Source organism: Balaenoptera physalus, assembly GCF_965194825.1.
Source record: "Balaenoptera physalus genome assembly, chromosome: 18".
Taxonomy (NCBI): domain Eukaryota; kingdom Metazoa; phylum Chordata; class Mammalia; order Artiodactyla; family Balaenopteridae; genus Balaenoptera; species Balaenoptera physalus.
This window is the reverse complement of record NC_138899.1, coordinates 75,196,905-75,217,831: the sequence shown is the minus strand read 5'-3', so window position 1 is coordinate 75,217,831 and position 20,927 is coordinate 75,196,905. Positions and strand designations below refer to the sequence as shown.

At 55.6% G+C, this 20,927-nt stretch overlaps 2 protein-coding genes across 6 annotated transcripts in view; one reads left to right on the top strand and one right to left on the bottom strand.

Annotated features, from left to right (window-relative positions):
* The first annotated feature begins 121 nt into the window (after nt 1-121).
* On the top strand, nt 122-20,927 carry LOC309647870 (uncharacterized protein). The gene is made up of 3 exons (XM_082435775.1): nt 122-2,050; nt 3,161-3,341; nt 20,512-20,927. Exons 1-3 carry the CDS (start codon nt 1,839-1,841, stop codon nt 20,521-20,523), a joined length of 405 nt encoding a protein of 134 aa, XP_082291901.1. The 5' UTR covers nt 122-1,838; the 3' UTR covers nt 20,524-20,927.
* SLC7A1 (solute carrier family 7 member 1) overlaps nt 7,969-20,927 on the bottom strand; it is a 66,086-nt gene continuing 53,127 nt past the window's right edge. For 3 of the 5 annotated variants that reach the window (XM_082435665.1, XM_082435664.1, XM_082435667.1), the window contains 8 exons: nt 19,186-19,307; nt 18,454-18,676; nt 17,593-17,732; nt 14,405-14,507; nt 12,460-12,677; nt 12,067-12,233; nt 11,276-11,384; nt 8,261-10,028 (listed from right to left, as the gene is read on the bottom strand). In XM_082435665.1, the coding sequence (XP_082291791.1) occupies nt 9,925-10,028; nt 11,276-11,384; nt 12,067-12,233; nt 12,460-12,677; nt 14,405-14,507; nt 17,593-17,732; nt 18,454-18,676; nt 19,186-19,307 (1,186 nt within the window). In that variant the 3' untranslated portion in view covers nt 8,261-9,924. Of the gene's footprint in view, nt 8,189-8,260; nt 10,029-11,275; nt 11,385-12,066; nt 12,234-12,459; nt 12,678-14,404; nt 14,508-17,592; nt 17,733-18,453; nt 18,677-19,185; nt 19,308-20,927 lie in introns of those variants that run through there. The other 2 variants (XR_014256317.1, XM_082435666.1) reach the window with 2 other exon arrangements.

Below are 20,927 nucleotides of genomic sequence, written 5' to 3'. Positions count from 1 at the left end.
ATTGCATTTTTTATAACGTGAAGCGCTGACATATTTTGGTGAAGGTCAGCAGTTTTCTAACTCGTGCCTAAGAATTATTGGGAAATGAAAATGCATTTCTGTCTACCTTCCCAGGAATGTTTCTACCCAAAATAGAAAAAGGAAAAAAAAAAAAAGATACAGAGAAGAAGCGCCTTCCGACCTACCACCACGTGGTACTCTGTTTAACACAAACACCAGCCATTCATGAACGGTAACTGCCTTTGGAACAATCAGCTTCTTAGTCCACATGATGTGAGGTCACTATTACTCCATCCGCAAGTTTTAATTATTAATACTTCCGTCATGAGCAGATAAGGGGCAGCAGTGGGAAACCCTGAGGGGGTGAGGAGTTTTGCAGATGTCACTCATGACAGTGGATCATCTATAGTCTTGTAAACACAAGTTCTGCTTTTTTTTCCTAAATGGCATCTTGGAATCCATCATTAAGCTCTTTCATCTTCGGGAAAATATGGAAGCACATGACCTTATAGGATGAGGGTGAGAGTGACCTTGGAGTTGGCCAAGACCATTCACGCTCCGTCCTCAAGAAGGAAGACTGCTAATAGGGTCTGTGTTCTGACTAAGCGTAGAGTAGGAAAGCATACTCTGGCATCCTATTTGCTTTACTCTGATGTGATGCTGAAAATGGTCAACTCACCAAAATATGACCCTCAGCCCCACTTCATTGGCACCCCCCTTCGGTTTGGTTCTGTAACCCAGCCTCATTCCTATACATTGAGAAGCTCAGGGGTTCTAGCAGGGGCTTCCAGAAAACCAATTCTTCTGTCCTGGGGGATCAGTTCCAAGCTGTGCTAGATCATCACATGACCTCCCAGAAACCCAGGTGTATTTTCTGCTGGATGATCGAGCAGTGCCACAGCTGACAGAGGTCCCACCTTTGGTCCAGGAGGTTCTTCCAAACAGAGGAAGGAGCCCGCGAAACAACCAGCCAGCGGCGGCTGGCTTCCGGACTGGCATTTGGCTCTGAAATGGTAGAATGAGAACCTGAGAGGTATTCCTGTAGTGCCGTGGACGATTAGAAGCAAGACACACAAAAGAAAGAAGCGGTTTCAACAGTTGCTATGGTGATGATAGTGCTGCCTTTGTTCGCTGTTTGTGTCAAAGACCCTGCACTTTCCTCCCTAAGGCCCCTCAAAATGGTCCTGAGGACTGGCTCTGAGCATCCCTGAGGCAGGCGGACTCACGTAGGGATGCTTCATGGGCCAGAGCCACAGGGCAGGGAAGACACGGCCCACGGAAGGGGTTGGCTGGCCCAGGGCCCTGCCTGCTCTGTGACTACGTGGCCGGCGTAAAGACAGACCTGGTCTGTGTCCCTTGCGTGAGTCAAGGTTGGGCTTCCTGGCCTCACGTACATCTCATTTCTAGCAAACCGCCAGGTGTTTGCCCATCTTGGGGACATACACAGGAGTATCCACTGAAGAAACATTTTTTTCCTTTAGTGGCTCTGCATGATGCTGTGATGTTGATTTGGGCCTCCCGTTGGAGTAGATCATGCCACGTTGACTAAATACACAAGTATTTATTCTTTTAGCAGGCACCACCTGCAGACATAATAGCTCAGCCCTCCAAATTAGGAACTGCTTCCCTAATGGCACTTGCTAAATGCAGTTACACAGCAATACAGATATCAGTGTTATGTTAGAATGTGGTCCAGTGTGTTAGCCTGTTGCAGTCAAAGTTGTAGTGGTGTTAGAGTGAAGTCATCCCTCACTAGGCGACTAGAGCTTGGCTCTAACCAGCCCTGACCTTGGGTACTTGAGCTAATTCCCACCTTGCCCTGGCTTCATTTCCCCATCATGGACACCCATTATATACGGCTCCTAGCCCAGAACACGAGGGGCAGCGGCCACCGGGCCCCTTCTGCGCCTTTCCAGCCCCACACTGTTAGGACTTGGACCTCTGTCTCCCTGGCGTCCACCTCCCAGGCCAGAGCTGCTGCCACGCGGAGATGCCGCAGCCTCCCCGCCTGCCGCTCACAGACCCGCCGAACCGCACCAACCTCTTCCTGGTGAGTGGGACCCCGTCGGTGCCCTGCCCTCCCGCCGCCCAGCACACACCCGGCGAGGTTCTGGGGGGGGTGGGCACACCTGGTGGCCATCTGAATGGGGTCACTTGTTCCTCTGCCAGCCCCTGCGGGTTCTGTGTTGCCTATTTGTGTTTGAAGCATATTAAAATGAACTTGAGGGACCTTCTGTGACATACACTTGATATGACTGTTGGCCTGGCCCTCCCAGGCTTCAGGAGGTCCGGTGGGGTCAGGCAGGGAGGCCAGAGGGCTGGGCTCCCCTTGTGTGTGCGCCAGCTGGCCGTCTCTGAGTCGCGAGAGCCCCCAGCTCTCCCCCAACTCGGCGGATTCAGGATCCCTGTACCCATCTTCCAGCCCGGATCCTTCAGCAGCCTTGCCCAGGCTTTGGGGGCTCAGCGGCTCTGTTCCGTCTCTGCCGTCCTGGGGAGGCCCGAGTGGGTTGGAGGAGGTTGGAAAAAGGACACGAGATTGAGGCCAGTCCCCTCACCGTCAACATCGAATTCAGACGTGGACCTATTGCTTCTACCCCAGAGTGAGCTCGGTCTGTCCTCAAGCCCGTCCCTTTGCACCTGGCTGGTCACAGAGCTGTCTCAGAGCGCCGGGAACAGGCTGGCGGGCTTGGGGGCCGTGGTCACAGCACTGCCTTGTCATGCGCTTTCTCATGCCTTCAGGGTTCTCGGGGGCCAGGACACCCCTTGAACCTAAAAGCGCTCACTTCCCCTACCCGGGCCTTCAGGCTGGGCTGTAGCCACTTGGCTGCCTGCCCAGGAGTGTCCCTCGGGGCTGCCCTGCCTGGGGTCGCAGGCTGGTTCCCTGTGGGGTTTGGAGGGACCTCCGGAGACTCCAGCCATTCTGCCCTCCTGCACCACTGCCGGACAGGAGCCCGTCGGCAGGTGATAAAGCCCCTTGAGTTACTCCGGACCTGCCAGCACCACTCCCGGACCCCCTGGGTCACCCACGTATCCAGGTTATTGGCGATGGCTGCTATTCATGATCTACTTGTCAACCCGTCCCAACCTGTTCGTTTCTTCTGGCGTCTTGTGCCACCACCTTTAGCATACCCACCCTGCATTCTCCTCCCTGTCAGCGCAGCCGCTTAACAGAGGGGCGCCCGGCCCACGGCCCACGGCCCACGGAGGAAACCAGGGTGGAGAGGCCTCGCATCCGTGGAGAGCTGTGTCCCCCCGTACGGGTGTCTTGCCGTGGCAGAGAGGCTTTTGAAGTCAGCCGCTCGGTCCCCAACGCTGGAAGGAGTGAGGAGCGCGAAGCTCAGGTAGAAGCCGGGGGCAGGGCGTCCCACCCGCTGCTGGAGGCTGTTCTCACTCCGTGGCTGCATCCGGGAACAGGCCCCCAGCAGTGGCCCGCGGGGCACCCTCGCATCGCATCCCTGCATCCCTCTAGGCAAGAGGCGGGGTCCTGCCTGCTGGGGAGTTTGGGTCAAATGCTCTAAAAAATCACCACCACCACCATCACAGGCTAGAGCTCATTCGCTTAAGTTTGCTAAATATCTTTTTTTTTTTTTTTTTTTGAACCTGTCTGCTTCTCTCAGACCTCTTTAAAAACAAAAGCAGGACACCTCGGGTTTCTTGAACGCCCAGCTCTGTTCCTTCCCCCTCTGGGGGACATGCAGGCGAATTTGCCTCCCTCACCAAGTCTGGGCGAGTTTTCCAGAGCCAGCACCACGCGGGATGAAGTGCTGTGCAGCCTAAGCTGGGCGCTCCCGTCCCTGCAGGCCCCCCGGGTCCCTCCCCCCAGACAACCCAGGCAGGCTCAGCTGCTGCTGTCGGTTTCAACTGCACCCAGAGCCACGTAGCAGGGGCTGCGTTAGCAGACGCTCAACAAGTAACCGCAAGGCTTCAAGGAGTGAAAATGTAAAGCGTCCGTGGGAAAGTCCGACCGCGCAGCTTCTCCCGGCTCCTGCACCTCAGTCCTGAGTGCCCGCGGATCGGTGCTGAGAAGGAGGCCAGAGCTCACGTCATCAGCGGACGTACCACCTGCTTCATTCCCGAAGCCTCTCTCACATCGCACTTTTTCTGGCCATATTGATGGCTTGGTGGACAGGCTTATACAGTAAAGCGAAACGATGGCCCTTGGAAGAGCGGCGGACCGGGCTACCCCGGGTAGGTGTCCCCGCCCTCCCGGCCGTCTGGTGGCTGAACAGCAACCCGAGGAGTCCGTGAGATTCCTCCCCGCTGCGGAGGCCGGGCTGTCCGGGGGCAGCTTCTGACTCACCAGACGCGTTTCATCACCAAACTGTGCTCCAGGTGACTCCCCACCCACAGGCCCCCATCAGGGTTTCCTAGGAAACTGCCCGGAAGCCTGGCGGGGGCGCTTCAGGCGGCCGCCCGCTCTGGCCGCTAGGTGGCAGTGTGGCTCCACGGGACTGGCCGCTCGGGGACACTCGGGGAAGCCGGCCCGTCTACAAGTCCGGGTCTGGGCTCACGGGCGCCTGCCAGTTGTCACAGATCGCCTTGGGGGAGGGGGGCGGCTGAGGGCAGGAAGGGGCACCCTGCCTGCGTTCGTCCCCGCAGACCCCTGGGCGCGGAGGGAAAGCGTCCTCGCGGTCCAGGCCTGGTGGGTGGTTCACCGCGCGGCCGACGGATGCCCCTCACATTCCTGATGCTGAGCGCGCGGGGCCGGCAGCCGCCCCCTGCTCTGCTCTCGGGCAGCAGACCTCCCAGCGTGATCACGCCGGGCCTCAGGGTCTGGGAATTAAGGCCCCCTTGACTGAGTGTGCCTCCTGTGTAAGAAAGCGCTTCCTTTCTCAAGGAGGGCGGGGGGTGGTGAGAGATCAAGGATTATGAGAACAGCTACAACCCTCCCCATCCCTTCCCGCTCCTGCGCGCACCCCACCCTCCAGATGGGTGGCAGGCGTGTGGCCGGAAACGCAAGGCCGGTGTTCAAGGCAGAGGGGTTTGCTGCACTGACACCCAAGTGCTTCTGCAAACGAGCAGCGTCAGGCCCCGCAGACCCATTGGCAGGAAGACCTCTGGGCCCAAACCCAAGCCAAGTCCGGAAAAGAGTGGGAGGTGGGGAGACGGCTTCAGAGGATCCTAAATGAGGGTCGAGGGGTTCCCTGGCTGAGGCGCTAAAGCCGGAATGAGGATTTCCACCAAACGGCTGAGGGAGAACGAGGCAACGCGACATCCTTCCGGTTGTGGGGAAGCAGGCAGATACTCAAGAAGCAAAGAGCAGGGTCTGAACTCACTGCGGGGCACCCACCCCGGGGCAACCCCCTCCGCCCCCTGAGCTGCCGGAATTCCTGCGATCATACTGAGCACGCCCAGGCCATAGACGGAATTTATTAGGATTTGCGGAAGCATGAGAGGATGTACCACAAAAGAGCTTGACCTTACAACATGAAGTACGGTATCAATGCAGTGTTGTCGGCAAAACTGGGATACAGAGCAGAGGTTCACATTTTTTAAAGGCGATGGATGACATCTACTCTTGTCCTTAAAATAAAAACAGGGGGACCAGCAGAGGCCCATCTGATTTGCAGTTAGCGTCAGAATCTAAATCTAGTATCACAATTATAAGAAACTATAAGAAAACTATTAGAAAAATAGAACATCATCAAACAAGCAAAAATATTATACAATTTACATAATAAAAAACACACAATTCTCTTAATAATGGCTCCACGTTCAGTAGAAGAAAAAGTGTACTGAAGAAACCACAGCTCTTCAGGTTTGATTAGAAACCAACCCTCAAGAAGATCATCACCCTCTGTGCTCCTTAGACCCATCTAATGCTGAAAGGCACAACGTAAGCAGGAAACTTATCTTAAATATATAACTTCTCCAATGGGAAAATAAGTCCCAAACTTAAAAAGTTTGTCATCAAGAAACACAAAATCATATACCTTGTTAATAATTTAACGAAGTCTGAATGCATCTTCCCAGCCCTCCTCCCTGACTCTGGAGAAATCCCATTTGGACTTCAAGCCAAGGTCTTTCATCTCACGGGGGTTTTCAGCAGTTCAACACATTTACAGGGTGGGCCAGGGGGGGCTCCGGAGAACTGCGCCCCGAGACCCTTGGCCAGTCCACGCCCCTCCTGAAAGAGCACTGTCACCCAGCGAAGCAACGGGCACAGACTGGGCCATAGTGATGAACGGGAAGGTCAGTTGACTTTTGTTTTCTGCCTTAACCTCCCATTAGGTATTGTAACTACGATGATGAGATACAGAATGTATGTAGCTTCTTGCACCACTGGACCAATAAAGCATTTCGTTACCCAAAAAAGTCCACAAGAGTCTGATAAAATGTACATCTTGCTCTCCCTAAGGAGCCTTACATACAATACTCTCATTACCAAGGCAAACAGATGCATTTTAAACTACACCTAACAATTATGCACAACACGTATTTAGTTCCATCTGAAGTTAACGCACACAAGCGTCACACGCCTGCGCCCAGAGTGTGGTCATGCCTCTCCATCCATCCTAGAGCACCCGGGCCACCGGGCCTGGCACCAAGTCCCCTCCCTCCTGTCTCCACGGGGGTGGTTCTCGGGTGCCAACAGAACAAGCAGCTCTTAATGTGTCAAAGCGGGGCATCCAGGTCAGGAAAGACAGGTCCCAGCATGAAGCCAGGCAGCTTTTCTCCGCAGTGAGGCCCCTCAAATGCCCGTGGGCTCGCCTACAGTCTGGGTGGGGCCATTAGGAGACGTGGCCACACAACCGATGCTGGCAGCTCTGCCTACATCAGGCTAGACGCCATCCTAGGCGGGACGGCAAGACCTGTCAACTCACCCTGGCTGCCTGGAGGAGGGGGTGGAGGGGAGGAGACCTGGTACAGCCTGGGTCCCCCCCCGCCTCCCGCCCCCTGACGCCATGCACAAAGCACAGCAAACACATCGCGAGGCTCCTGCTGGGCCCGCGCCCCTCCCAGGTGTGAACAGACCTGTCAGAGGTGGAGAAGGGAGTGTCACGGGCCCGGGGGCTCGGGGTGGGCAGAGAAGCCTCCGCAGTGCTGCAGTCACCTGTGGACACAGGGCAGGGCGAGGCCCGTGGTGTCCAAACTACACGGAGCCAGAAAGCTGATCACCTGATGGAGACGGACTCAACGGGACAAAACCCAGAGTGGGGGAGACGCGAGTGACCCTGACGACAGTATAAACTCAGCAGCTTCTCCACAACGGCCTGGAAAGATGGCTCCGTCACACGGCCCTCTGGGTTTGTAAAAGCAAAGCCGGCCCAAAGTCGGGCAGAGGAGGGGTGAGCAGGTGAGCCGGGGGCCGTGCGGAGGCTCGAGCTCCTGCCCGAGGCCCCCATCCCCGCCCGGGGCGGGGGGTGGCTCGGGGCCCCACTGCCTCTCCGGAGACCCCGCACCCCTCACTTTGGCACAGGTCCCGGGGACCCCGCGTGGGTTTTCACAAGGCCGTGGACACGCAGGGAGGGGGACACGGGCGGCAGGAAGGGGCGCTTCCTCATCACAAGCGGGTCTTTCCAATGTGACTGTTTGGGGCTGGTGCACAGATAAAAGGAGACACGGTGTCCCCGGAGGGCACGTCACTGGAAATGTGGAACTTCTGACCCTGCAGGAAAACGTAGCCCAGCCGTGGAACCGAGTGCGGGAGGGGCTGGGATGTGAACCCGTCGGGCACTTCCGGCGGTTACTTTTGGCTGTGTGTCTGTGTCCGTGTATCTGTCTGGCAGGTCTGTGTGTGTACGTGTCTGTGCGCATGTCCAGCTCAGAGCCAGGAAGGAGGGGTGTGATCAGAGAGCCCACTGACTTCGGAGGCGCCCGCCAAACGCCGTTCCTGGCAGCACCGCCCCACGCACAGAAGAGAAAACCCTCGGCAGCGGTACGAAGACCCGCTCTCAACAGGCCCCATCCCGGGACCCCAGGCGCTCTTTCCAGGGGGGAGGGCGGGGGGCTTCTCGAGGCAGCCTGGGTGAGGAAGGGGACCACGTGTCAGGACGCGCTCGCCCCGTGAGATGCTGAGACACACCTTCTTGGCTGGAGAGCCACGAGGCTGCTGGCTGAAACATCAGTCGTGCAGTCTGCTGGGGGGTGTCACACGGGGAAATTTCAGCCAGAGCGAAAAAGAGAAAAAACACCTCTCAACCTGCCACCTTTCTTGGACACCCTCTTTCCCTCACGCTCTCTGCCTCTGTGGAAAAACAGCAGACAAATCAAGCAAACAAATGGCTAACAGGTCCCAAGAAGACAGCAGACAACCAAAACCCCAACAAAATAAGTTAACGTTTATCAAAATATTGTACAGCACCAAGCTACATAAATTTAAATACCTTTCTTTGGAAATCCAAGCTTTGGGCTCTTATAATCCTCCTGCTGGAAGATTCACAAGTGATACTGAGAATAAAGCTTCCACGAGTGACCAGAGTGGCCAGAGCCTAGAACGAAGGCTGACCCTGCCATTTGGCCGCTTCACTCATTCTTGCATTTTTCTCCAAGAACTTTCTGGGGCAGAGGGAGAAAAGCCAAGTGCCATCAGTTCATCAGGCTTCTTTCTACCAGATTTGTGACAAAGGCCAGAGGGGGAAGATATGGGGAGCTAAGCTTCAAAAGCAGCATTTACATTTTCTGTGGAGTAAAACATGCCTGCCCCTCACCTCCTGCCAACACGGGCCCTTCCGTCTACTGAATTACACTCTCTTGGGAAGGAAGACTCGGCCCGGCTACCAGGAGTGTCCCCAGGGCCTCGGGAGGGAGTGCCGTGTGCACAGGGACACACGGACACCGAGGCAGGGGTACGGGGCAGGGTCACCAACCCGCAGCATGTGGACGACACACACCCACACGAGAGGCACAGCAATATGACCCCAAACCATCTCACGTGCAGACCCCGCACCCTGGACAATTCGGGGTAATTACTCGGCTGTGTTCCGTGCCACTGTTAAGCGCCAACTGAATGTGGTGGAGTGACTGATTCACAGCGACGGACAGAAGGACTCCACGTGAGGATAAGACACAAGAGGGGCCAGAAGCAGCGGGAGGGCCACGCCGTCACTCAGGACGAGCGGACGCCGGCCTTGGGAACCGTGAGACCCAAGACCCCGACCTACGAGTGGCAGGAGGACTCAGGGAGGAGCCAGGACCACAGGAAGCGCTGTTCTCCGCTCTGCTCATTCGAGGCGCGTCCTACAGAGACCGTCACATTCCAGTTACTCAGGACTCGGCGGCGCTGAGACACGCCAGAGCAGCAGGAACTGGCCCGGGGCCTGGACGGCTGGTGGCTGCAGGAAGTCCGGGTGGAGTAGCCACTGCCCTGGCCCCACGCAGAGCCCGGCCTGCGGCCCGAGTGTGCAGTGTGCGAGGGGGCCGGAGCCCCTGCCTGGAAGGAGGGGGGAGACCGCAGTCCTCACGGCCCCTCTGGAGGCAGCTCGGAGGGCAGAAGCAGGAGAAGGAGACCGTCTAGTTTTCCTTCCTAAGTAAACTAAACCGCTGTCCTCAGGCTTGGGGTGGCACTGCTGGGGACAGACCGTGTCGTGGTGCTCAGCTGGCATCCGGGGCGGCTCTTCGGGGCCGGGCGGGGAGGCGGGGACTGGAGTGTCCAGCACAGTCCCTGGAAGGGAGGCCGGACCGCTCAGGTGACGAGAGAAGGTGACCTTCATTCTGCCCGAGGCCGCAGCAGCAGGGGCGCCCGGCCGGCGAGGAGAAGGGCTGCCGTCTTGCTCAGGGAGAGGCTCAGAGGCAGGTGGGCAGCCTCGGCCCCGTGGCCCCAGCTGGGAGCTGCCAGGTGACGGGCCCAGCGAGCCGGCCTGAGCAGGACACGCGGGTCGCGGGCCACCCTGTCGTGGCACTGTGCTCTGTGGGTGCGGGCGGGTCCCGTGCATGCGCGAGGGGGGCGAGGTGCTGCCGGGGCCTTGGGGGCAGGGCTGTGCGTCACTTGCAATGGTCCAAGTGACCGTCAGGAGTCCTTGCTGGGTCGGCGGCCAGGGACGCCTCCTCGCTGTGCCAGAGACCGTAGCCAAAGTAGATGAAGAAGCCTGCGGGCCGAGGGCAGAGACCGGTGTGAGCGGGCACCGTCGGGGTCCCGGGAAGCAGTCCCCGCAGCAGCCTCTGCAGGCGGCCCCGCCGAGAGGCCTCCGCAGGTGGCGGCCCCAGGCAGGGCCCCCGTGGAGGAGGGCGCGACTCTTCGAGCAGGGTCGCCTCTACGCTCGGCAAAGGCGCGTCCTTCTGGGCAGCCTCAGGCCAGGGGGGCGGCTGGGCTGGGGGCCCCAGCGGGGTGGGGTGGGCGCTGGTTCCGCAGCCTCATCCACTGCCCACCTGGCGGGGTGCCCCGCGGCGCCGGGGGGGCCAGGACAGACCCTGCAGACGTCACGCTGTCCCCGCCACGGTGGACTTCCAAGGGCGCTAGGGGTCCCCAGGCTCTTCGCGCCGTCTGTACAGCCCTCGTTCTCCCTCCCTGAGTGACTCAGACATTTAGGTCGCCTGGGACTGCGTGCAACCCGTGAATTTAGTCATTCCAGCGAGTGTCAGGGGCCACAGAGGTCTGTGCCCCTAACTATCCCCCCCCCCCGGGGCCACCTTTGTGCCAGTGACACAGGAGAGCAGGCCTTGAACCACCAAAAGCCCTGGGACCCAGGAGCATGTCGGGGACGCTCAGAAGCGGGCGTCCTCCACCTCTGCCACCTCCACTCCCGCAGTCACTGGGGCTGGGAGGTTTGGCCGCAACACGGCCTGGGGGTCACCGCTCTCGTCAGTGGCACGGACCGGTCAAGGCCAGTCTCCCGGGCACCGGCCCCCGGCCTCCGACACTACAGAAGGAAGCCGGGTCCATCTCCGCAGCGCCTGCTGTCGGAGGCCCAGAGAGGGGCCACGGTCGGTGCTAAATGGGGCCAGCACCCAAAGGGTGACCCCTTGCTTCCCACAGGCCCAGCCACTCCCCGCAGCCCACTGTTTGGGACGCACAGCAGACTCACGGGCTCGTTCTGAGAAAGTCAAGCTCTGGCCCGAGATAACTAGTTCAGACAAAGGCTTTAAAGTTATCTAAAAGGGAGGGGAGGACCCACAGCCTACCAGGAGTTCCTCACTGTCAGAGAGGAAACCGCTGACTACGCGTGTTTTCGCTGTGTTTTGAAATCTGAAACGGGGGCGGCTGGAGGGCACGAGCCATCCAGCCAGTAGCAGGGAGGACGAATGAGCAACTCAGCGTAGGCTGGCGGGGCTGGGGGCCTCTAAGAGACGCTGGGACATCACGTGCTGGTCACCTCGAAACCCACAACTCACGTACCTATCAGCATCCACACTGCAAACCGGACCCATGTGCCTTGGTCCAGCTGCATCATGAGATAGACGTTCACAAAGATGCTCAGGACGGGAAGGACGGGCAAGAAGGGCACCTGCAGAGACGGGAGGCGGAGCGTCAGGTCTGATGCGATGGAGAGTGCGGGACAGACGGCGTCTGCTCGAGTCATTTAGCAAAACTACCCAAGAAAGGAGCATACCCGAGGCTGACACGGACGGCCAGGTCTACGTGGGGAGGGGCTGAGTGCCAGTCCCCAGCCCCGTACCGACACCCCGTCCCCCCAGCACCCCCCAAATACACCCCCGCAGGCAAATCCTAGTAGGTGGGAGTTTGTTCTACGCTACTAATTGCCAAAGTGAGCTCTCGTCTAATTTCCCCTCTTGCTCTTCCCCTGAAGGGGCTGGAAGAGGGGCTTCTGCTTTATCTCTAAGGCTGAACTACCTTATTATGTGTAGAATCGAAAAATGCAGAAGCCCTGGTCATCCCCAAGGCTTGGTGATGACATGCGATCCACCAGGGCAGACGTGTATTTATGAGAAGCCCAGAGAACGCAGGGCGCTACCCCACCTGCGAGCCAGGGCCCGGCCTCTCTCAGCAGGCGCCGTCTGTGCCTGGGAGCCCCAGGCTCACATCCCCCGAGGCCAGCCAGCGAGCACCTCCCTCCGCCCACCCAGGCCTCGCAGAGCCCAGGTAGGCAGGGCGGCCTCCCGGCAGGAGCGCCAGGCTCCCGGCCTCCCGGGGGGTTCCCTGCAGCCAGGTCAGGCCGAGCTGCTCACCTTGAACGAGAGCTTGGTCTTGCTCTCGGGCTGCCGCCAGATGACGGCTGTGACCACGCAGCAGAGGAAGGCGGAGCCCATGAGCACGAAGACTGCCCACAGCTCCCCATTTACCAGGGCCCCCTTGCCAAGCACAGCCACCGTGCAGAAGGTGATGACCAGCAGGGCTAAGAGGGAGAGAGAGAAACGCACTTCCATCATTTCCCAAGTTCCCACACACAGATATCCTCAGTTCTCCCCAAAACCCACGGAGAGGGAGGCTCCATTTCTGCAGGCACCAACCCCAATTAGGACGGAATAACCGACGTCACGGTCCAGGGCAAGCCCGGCTCTTGCCCACCCCCGGGGATAAGCTGCACCCCAAACGCCGCACAGGGAAGGGCAGGCTCTTACCTATGAGGCTGGTTGAGATGTTCACAATGAGCCCAGAGAATCTGGAAGGCTCTGTATTTCTGGGTGAGAGTACGGTTTTCAGAGAAAACTTTTCTGCTTCTGGTAAAAAGCCCGTCTGGGAATCGCTGGTGCTCACCAACTCGTTCTGGTCGACTGGATCGAGCTCGTCACTGGTCCTGGCCATCTGGTATACCATGTTAGGCTGCTCTGGTTGATACCTGTAAAGCAGCAGTTTGCTTCACCATCGTAATGTGCTTTAATTAATAAGCAAAAGGACACACACTAACTCAAGTTCTTAGTAAGCCTTCAAAGGTAAGCTGCCCAGGACACGAGGCATAAGACGGGAAGAGGATGATCACAGTGATGCATTTCCCAGCAAAGAGAAAGAGAGGAGGAGACCCAGGCCTCACCTTCCGCTCCTGCCTCTGGGCAGCACCCTCCCTGGTGTCTCTGTTATGAGGCAACTTGACCTCCACCATGAACCAGCCCAGAGGAAGGTCCCGAGAGTTTCTCTTGCTCTGAAAAGTAGCACTGGCCCTTGGATGCTTAAGGTATTAGGCCACTTCCAACAAAACTATGGCTGTAGGGAGCTAACAGTACAGACAGAAATAGAAAGCAATTATATTAGGACCCTATCTGGTGCAGAGAGCCAGAGAAATGTGTCTGCAGTCTGATGAATTTGAGAAATCCTGTTTGCAAGACTTAATTGGATCAATTTATTTTAAAACTCCAAGTGCCTTGGAATAAATAACTCTATAGAGCTGGGTGAAGGACCAAGCCTGTGGCATTGATTTCCAAGACACAAGCCACCTGCAAGTGAAACACTCATTTTAAATGAGGCTCCTTATCTTCCCAGCCAAAATGAACAAAGGTCGAATCTTTCCCACCAGCTTTGAAAAACGGAGTGCTCTGAATTATTCTGCATCTAATCTAAGAGCGAATATAAAGATATTTAACCACTTTTTTCACTGACTCACTCATACAATACCATTCGGTCAGTTAAGACAGTGGGGTGGAACTCAGAGAAGATTTTAGCACTGGGAAGGAAGAAGTGGTCGGAAACTAGCAAACTAGCTCTAGCTGACTCTCCAGAGCCACTACTGAGGCTCAAGCTAGGTAATTAGCTGTAGAGCACGTTAGGGATGGAATCAATGGCCTGGCAAGTATAAAACCCTGAGAAAGCTGGGGGCTCTCCCCAGGTGACCACACTGAGCATCTCCACAAGTACCTGTTCTCATCACGTGCCCTACCTGGGGTCGTTCCTGGGAGTGAGGAAGCAGAGCCCTGTCTCCCAGAGCAAAGGAAAACTGGAGCAGGGGTGTGCTTGAAAAGAGGGGCACCGTGGCAGCGGAGGACCCCAGGACACCAAGCCTCGGCCCAGAACTGCTTTACTAGGGCCCTCCATGGGGCTGGCCCGGTCCAGACAGGACTCCAAGCCAGAACCTGGAGAGTCTTCCTGAACATGGTTGGCTACTCCGGGACCTGTAACGGCACTCACTCCTCCGGGGCCGGTGCACTGCTGCCACGGAAGCATCACACTGACCCACGTTTCACAGGTCTTAGATTCTCCCAATTCCCACCAGGGCCTGACCCCAGCCCTCTCTGTCCCAGAACCTGGACCAAATTGAAATCGTTACCCTAAACCTTCAAAAATTCTGATCCAAGGATCCAGGCCCAACAGTCGGGTTGATAACCTGTCTCTACCCTCCCAACATCTAGCCAGAAAAATCAGGGCCCATGAGAGAGACAGGTGGGGCCACCCCGGACTCTTCAGGGATATTCTCTGTAGCCAGGCTTTCTACCACCAGACCCCACCCTCTCCCAGGCGGGTCCCAAAGGAGCTGTCCGCAGCCTGAAGTTTACACTGTATAAACCATTGACACAAACTGCTAAAAAGAAGGCTGGCAGGGTGCCTCTGTCCTGGAACCCAGAGAGCCATACCTACCGTAAGACCAACACACAGGCGGCCACCAAAGAGTAGGCCAGGAGAGTGCCAATGGACATGAGGTCCACCAAGTCCTTCAGGTCGAAGAGGAAGGCCATCACGCCTGGGGAGGAAACGAACGTCAGGACCGAGCATGGCCCTCCACAGCCAGCCAGAACCGCAACCCAGCTGCGACCCAGGCCGTGTGAGGGGTGCTGCTTCTACTTTCCCCCTCGTCCTCCCCGGCCCTTTCCATGGAAAAACACGGTGACTTTGCTTAAAGGGGAGAAGAGCTCAGGAGTAACCATATACACAGCTCTCAACAGACAGTAATAATAATTACTGTCTGAATTACATATATATGGAGAGTACTTTTATCAACATGATCCTTTTTGACCCTCATGGCAATTTTGCCAGCCATCCCTACACTACAAATGGAGAAAGTGAAGTTCAGACATGTTGAGAGACTTACCTAAGGTCATACAGCTATTAAGTGGAAGAGTCAGGCTCTGAGCTAGTTTCGTATGGCTCTGAGCCCAATGTGTGTTCCCCTACACCATGCAGACGCATAGACAGACATGTATATCTATCCATCCCCCCATACACCACCCACCCATCCACCACCCATCCATCCATCATCTACCCATCATCCACCCACCCATCATCCATCTATCCATCACCCACCCACCCATCATCCATCCAACTACCCACCCATCATCCATCCCTCCATCATCCACCCATACACCACCCATCCATCATCGCCCCATCTATCATCCATCCATCCATCATCCATCCATCCATCCATCATCCATCCATCCATCCATCATCCATCATCTACCCATCCATCATCCATCCTCCACCCATACACCACCCATCCACCCATCATCCACCCATCCATCCATCCATCATCCATTATCTACCCATCCATCATCCATCCATCCATCCATCATCCATCATCTACCCATCCATCCATCCATCCATCATCCATCCATCATCACCCCATCTATCATCCATCCATCCATCCATCATCCACCCATACACCACCCATCCATCATCCATCCATCATCGCCCCATCCATCATCCATCCATCCATCACCCATCCATCCATCCATCATCCATCATCCATCCATCCATCATCCATCCATCCATCCATCCATCATCCATCCATCCATCATCCATCCATCCATCCATCCATCATCCATCCATTCATCCCTCATCCCTCATCCAATGGCACTCGTGAGCATGCCAGTCACTGGGTGCTAGGTATGTGCCATTGAACAAGGCAGACCAGACAGCCACTGGCTTCCCCAAGCATATCACCCGATACTTGCATCAGCAGGCAACAGTGATGAGGAGGCGGCTGGGGGCAAGTCCACTGCCCTCAACAGAGGATCCTAACCCAGAAGGTGGGCATGGAAAGCAGTGTTGTTCCCAGACAATACAGTCCCTTTGCCATGACCCCACTTCAAGCAAAACAGAACATGCATGCTTCTTTGAAAATCTTGTGTAGATTTTTATGAGAGTAGGCATGTCTATTTATGTGGGTATATGTGTCAAGTTTCCCATTTAAAAAATAACTTGGCTGGATCTAGCTTTGGGATATTTTCAAATCACACACAATCAACACAAGTTGAAACATGAACACTAAGCCGTTAACTTTTCCACAAATATTTCTCAAGCCCACACAGACCACTGCAACTAAAACAAATTCAAATTGAGGCTAAAAAACAGAATTAAAGAGCAGTGAGGCTCTTCTGGATAATTAGAAGAGGATTCCCCTGTGTATGCTAAAAATGCCTACGTTCCCACTCAGAGGAACTCGAGCCAAACTTCTTCCATGTGAGGTGATTTTAGAAAACTAAATACTTATTTACCACCCCTGCCGACCGAAAAGAAAGAGCAAACCCTTGGTTTGGCGATGTGAGTACTCTACAGTCACTTTAAAGATTATAGTTTAATGTCCCTTAATAAGCAGAGGAAGGAAATTAAGGCCAGTCTTCAATACAATCAGATTACAAGTAAATACTGAAAAAACACGATTTCCAATTCCTTAATCCCTTAAACATACTGGTCATATTCTGGCACATGGCGCCCCTTAATCTCCCCACTGCAATCCCCCTCAAGAATGCAGACTCACATAACAAATGTGTAAAATAAGAAAAACTGGCTTTCCTTCATTATATAATATTAATCCACAAAACTATAAGCACACTTTGCTAAGGGCGTAAATGCTACTAAACAACAATTCACTCGTTAAGATGGTCCTACGCCTCACCCAAGGCTATCTGACAAGTTCCTGTGATACAGCTGTGACTGCTATCATGTGTCATCATTCACCAAGAAGACCCACTGCTCTACTCATGGGCTGGAAGGAACCAGCTACTTTGGCCCCAAAACAAACCAGGAACCAAGAGGCAAGCTCTGCACTCACCGGGCGAGAGCATCCACACTTTACCTCTCAGCCTCCGCTTCTCATCTGTGTGCACCTGCCTCCTGGGCTACGAAACGCAATTTGAGGAGGAAACATAAAAAAAAAAAGCACAGTCTCCTCGCGGGGCTGCCATGGCTTTCATGGCACACACAGAGCTCCAAGGGTTCTCTAGCCCCCGGCTCTCATCTCTCGGAACTGTCCTCTTGGCGAGGGACCCGCTATGCGGTCACGTCGGCCTCCTCTGGACCTGCCATTGTTGATAAACTCAGGGCCAACGGCTTCACCAGCCACACCCTCAATGTCCCCTGCGGAACAGGTGACACGTTTTATAAAGCATCGATCGGAAGGGATTCTCACTTCCCAGAGAATTCACAAGCTAAGACACACGGATGGTGAATTTCCAGTACCAACGAAAAGTCACTTGGCTTGCACCGTGTAAAATGTCATCCCACCAAGGTCTGCTCAGGGACATTCAGAAAAGGGGAAAGACACCGGGCTTTGAAGGAACAGCGTGTATTCTAAGCTCTATCCAATGAAACGATAACTATTTAAAAATTCAAATTGTTTGAGAATTCCATCACATCCTCGGTAAAACTGGCTTCTGCCTTCTGTCAAAAAGGCACTTAGTTACCTTGCAATAAACCAGGTGCAAGAGTAAAAACCCAAAGTTAAAAAAGGCCGGTTACAACTTCTCTCAGACCAGCACAATTCAAGATATTTCCCTAGGGAATAATAACTCCACTGTTACAATACTGGCGTGTGAAATTCCAGTTCTTACCAGCAATGGCACCTGAGGTTAACGTGGCGATTATTGGTGTTTTGGTCCTACTGTTGATCTGGGCCAAAAATTTAAACAGCAGCCCATCTTCAGCCATGGCATAGATAACTCGAGGCATGGGAAACATGGACCCTAAAAGGCTAGATGGGAGGAAAAGCAAAATGCATCTGTAAAATATCTCATGGGAATAAAGGCACCGTAACGCACCATGCGTGTTTACCACCGAGGAGAGGGAGCTGTCTCCAAACTGTGAAGCCCGCACCTAAAAGACAGGGACTCAACACACCAACCCCCGGAAAAGCACTTACTGCAAAGTCTAACAGGAACACGAGATGTGTAACGTAAACTAGCGTGGCAGCTAGACGTAGTTTCATGGCAGAGAAATTTTGTATTTATTCCCGTGATTATTTCTAGCTGAATCAAACAGAAAATAAAAGCATCGCTGCATTCATGAGGATTTCTCTGTGGTCAGTCAGTTTTTAGCAAATATTTCCTGTGTGTCCAGGCTAGCAGAAAACATCAGAGCAAAGTGTTTGACATTAAAAGGCACGTGCTCCCCTTTTCAAGGTAGCCTCTGCTTTATGGCCGAACTAAGGGCCAAAAGACAGTGTTCACAGAGGCGGCCTGGTCCAGTGGCCACAGATGGGGACAGAGAACCAGGATCTTACTGAGTAGACAGTGCTACAATGTGGGCCTCGGGTTCTTCGAGGTGAAATGTCAGTGACACAAACAGCCCGTGGGGTGACCGACAGCAGCACGAGGGGAGAAGCCACACGATCAGGGCTGGGGTTTGGCTCTATTTCAAGGGACGAGAGGAATAGTCACAACAAGCCCGCCTTCCCGAGATTTCCGCTTCCTCACCTGGTGGAAAGGGCACAGAGGGAGCCGATGGCCACTGCGTACTTGGCGCCCTCCCAGCCCACGTACTTGAAGGCGTCTGGCAGGGGGCTGTCCTTGTCCAGGCAGAAGTAGGGCATCATGAGCGTGAGGGCGGCCGACACCCCGAAGTAGGCGACGAAGCAGATCAGGAGGGACGCGACGATGCCCACGGGGATGGCCTTCTGGGGGTTCTTGACCTCCTCCCCTGGAAGGAGCAAGGGGTCAGCCGGGGGGCTCGGGACCACCCCATGGCACGTGGCCCTGTGGGGGCCAGGGCCTTTCCCCAGCACCACAGACCACGACACCCACAAGCCCAGGGACAGTGTTCTCGGCCTTTACACTGACGGTCGGCAAGGAAGACTCGCTGCCTTTAGCAGAGAACACGCGGGAGGCCCAGGAGCCCGGCCCGTTCAGTCACCGGGACGACGGTGTTTTTAGCGGCCCTGTTTCTCCCGGAGCGCACAGGTCTGCAAGCAGCTGCAGCTGTGTATGGTGCCATCCTCCCGGCCCGCAGGGGACCGGCGGTCTCGTTCAGGATGCCGCTTCCCGTCAGGCCTGCCACTCGGGGAGTGATGAAGCGGAACATTAGCAGGAAGGTACAAGCGCACACGGTACTCAGGAGGGAGAGCGCGGCAACGGGCACGCGCGTGCGCCCGGGAAGGGAAGCAGCGACCTGGCCAGGCGGGCCCAGGTGGGCCGAGGGTGGCGGCGTACCTGTGGTGGCGATGCAGTCGAAGCCCACGAACGCGTAGAAGCAGGTAGCTGCCCCCGACAGGATACCGGAGACCCCGAAGGGCATGAAGCCCCCGACACCAGGTCTCCCCTCCTCCGTGTCACTGGAAGAGAGAGCCACAGTCAAGAGGCCAGCGCCTGCTCCGTGGTCCCCAACAGGAGCCATCCCGACCGTCCCCCCGCGGCCGGGCCCCCCACCCGTGGTGAACGGTCCTGGGACAGCTGTGACAGCCGCCACACTCCTGGGCGACGGGCCTCCCTGCTTTGCACGGCCAGGGCTGCAAGTGGCCACCAAGCCCTTTCCAGACGCCCCGGCTAAATACTGATTTGTGCAGGGCAGGGACCGCAAGGCAGGGTGTCCATCAGGAAGGGGAGGAACCGGCGACCGCAGCCTCTCCTCCGGGACCCTCAGAGCGTGGCTCAGCTGCCCGCCGGGCGCAGCGGTCCCCCCCCCCCAGCCCAGGACCAAAACGCAAAGTCCTGCACGTTTACCAGCGGCTCGTGTCTGAAAACAAGCATTTCCAGAGATGCCGCGGTTAGAAAGGGTGAACTGTTTCGGTGGAGAAAAGCATGTCTTAAGCCGCCCCTGCCTCCCGTGCGCCAAGCGAACAGCGTGGGTGCCCGCGCGGGTGGGGACAGGTCTTCCGGATCTGAGTGCACTGTCCTCACGCTCTGTCCCCTCGGGGGAGAGCTGGGCCATGCCTGTGCCCACAGCCCAGATGCAACCAGGCGCACAAGGACGGCGTCCTCAAGGATGACGGGACAGCCAGGCGGGAGATCGGGTCCTTGAACGCCAGCGTGTGGTCTCACTAGCCAGCCCCCACGACTGTTCATTCCAGGACCTGAGACATCATTTTAAAGCCACTGCCCTTTTAGGAAGGTCTCTTCATCAGAGCAGTTTAACCTTTAGCCATAATTAAAACAGAATTGTATAACAAAATGAAAACTCCCCATTCTCCATCCTAGGACCCTAAGATTTACCCAAAAATCTGACAAAAAAGATCAGAAAGGCCCGTTTCGATGTTTGGCTTCTGTTTCCTGGATAAGATGAGCCTCTCGGTAAGGGTGCACCTAGAGGCCTGCAAAGGCACGGGGTGGGGAGCTGGCCAGGCACCTGCCTCCAGCCCTGGGTGTCCTGAGCCCCAGATACGGAAGGGAGACGGGGCCACGGTCTCTCAGGGCTGACGCAGCACAAGCTGAGTGCGAGTGAAAGAGATTATTATAATCACATTCTGATACTTCAGTAATTCTGAAAACCTCTGATAAAAGCCTGTGATAAAAGTTCCACATATTTCTTCTTTGTTCTAGGTTATTAAATAGGAAGGCATTTCAAAATAAAGTGGTTATCACCATGGTGCTGCAGAGAAAATCTTTTCTGAAAACAAAATTCAGAGCTTGGTCATGAAACAGAATATGAGGGAAAAGGGATTCCTGAGTGAGTCTGACAGTGAGATCCTCAACCATGCACAATTTTGGAATCAGCATGAAGATACTGTTTCCCCAACGTCTTCCTTAGTCATACAGTGTGCAGTCAAGTACAAGGAAAGAAACTTAACCCAAACTTCAAACAGATAAAACACCCTCAGCTACTTGACTGCAAAAAAAACAATTAAATAATAACAAAACATTCTAGTTCAAATCACACTTTAAAAAAAAGACTCGCATTGTCCTAGCCGACGGCATCACCAACCTCATGACTGTCACGCACCCACAGACAGAGCAAC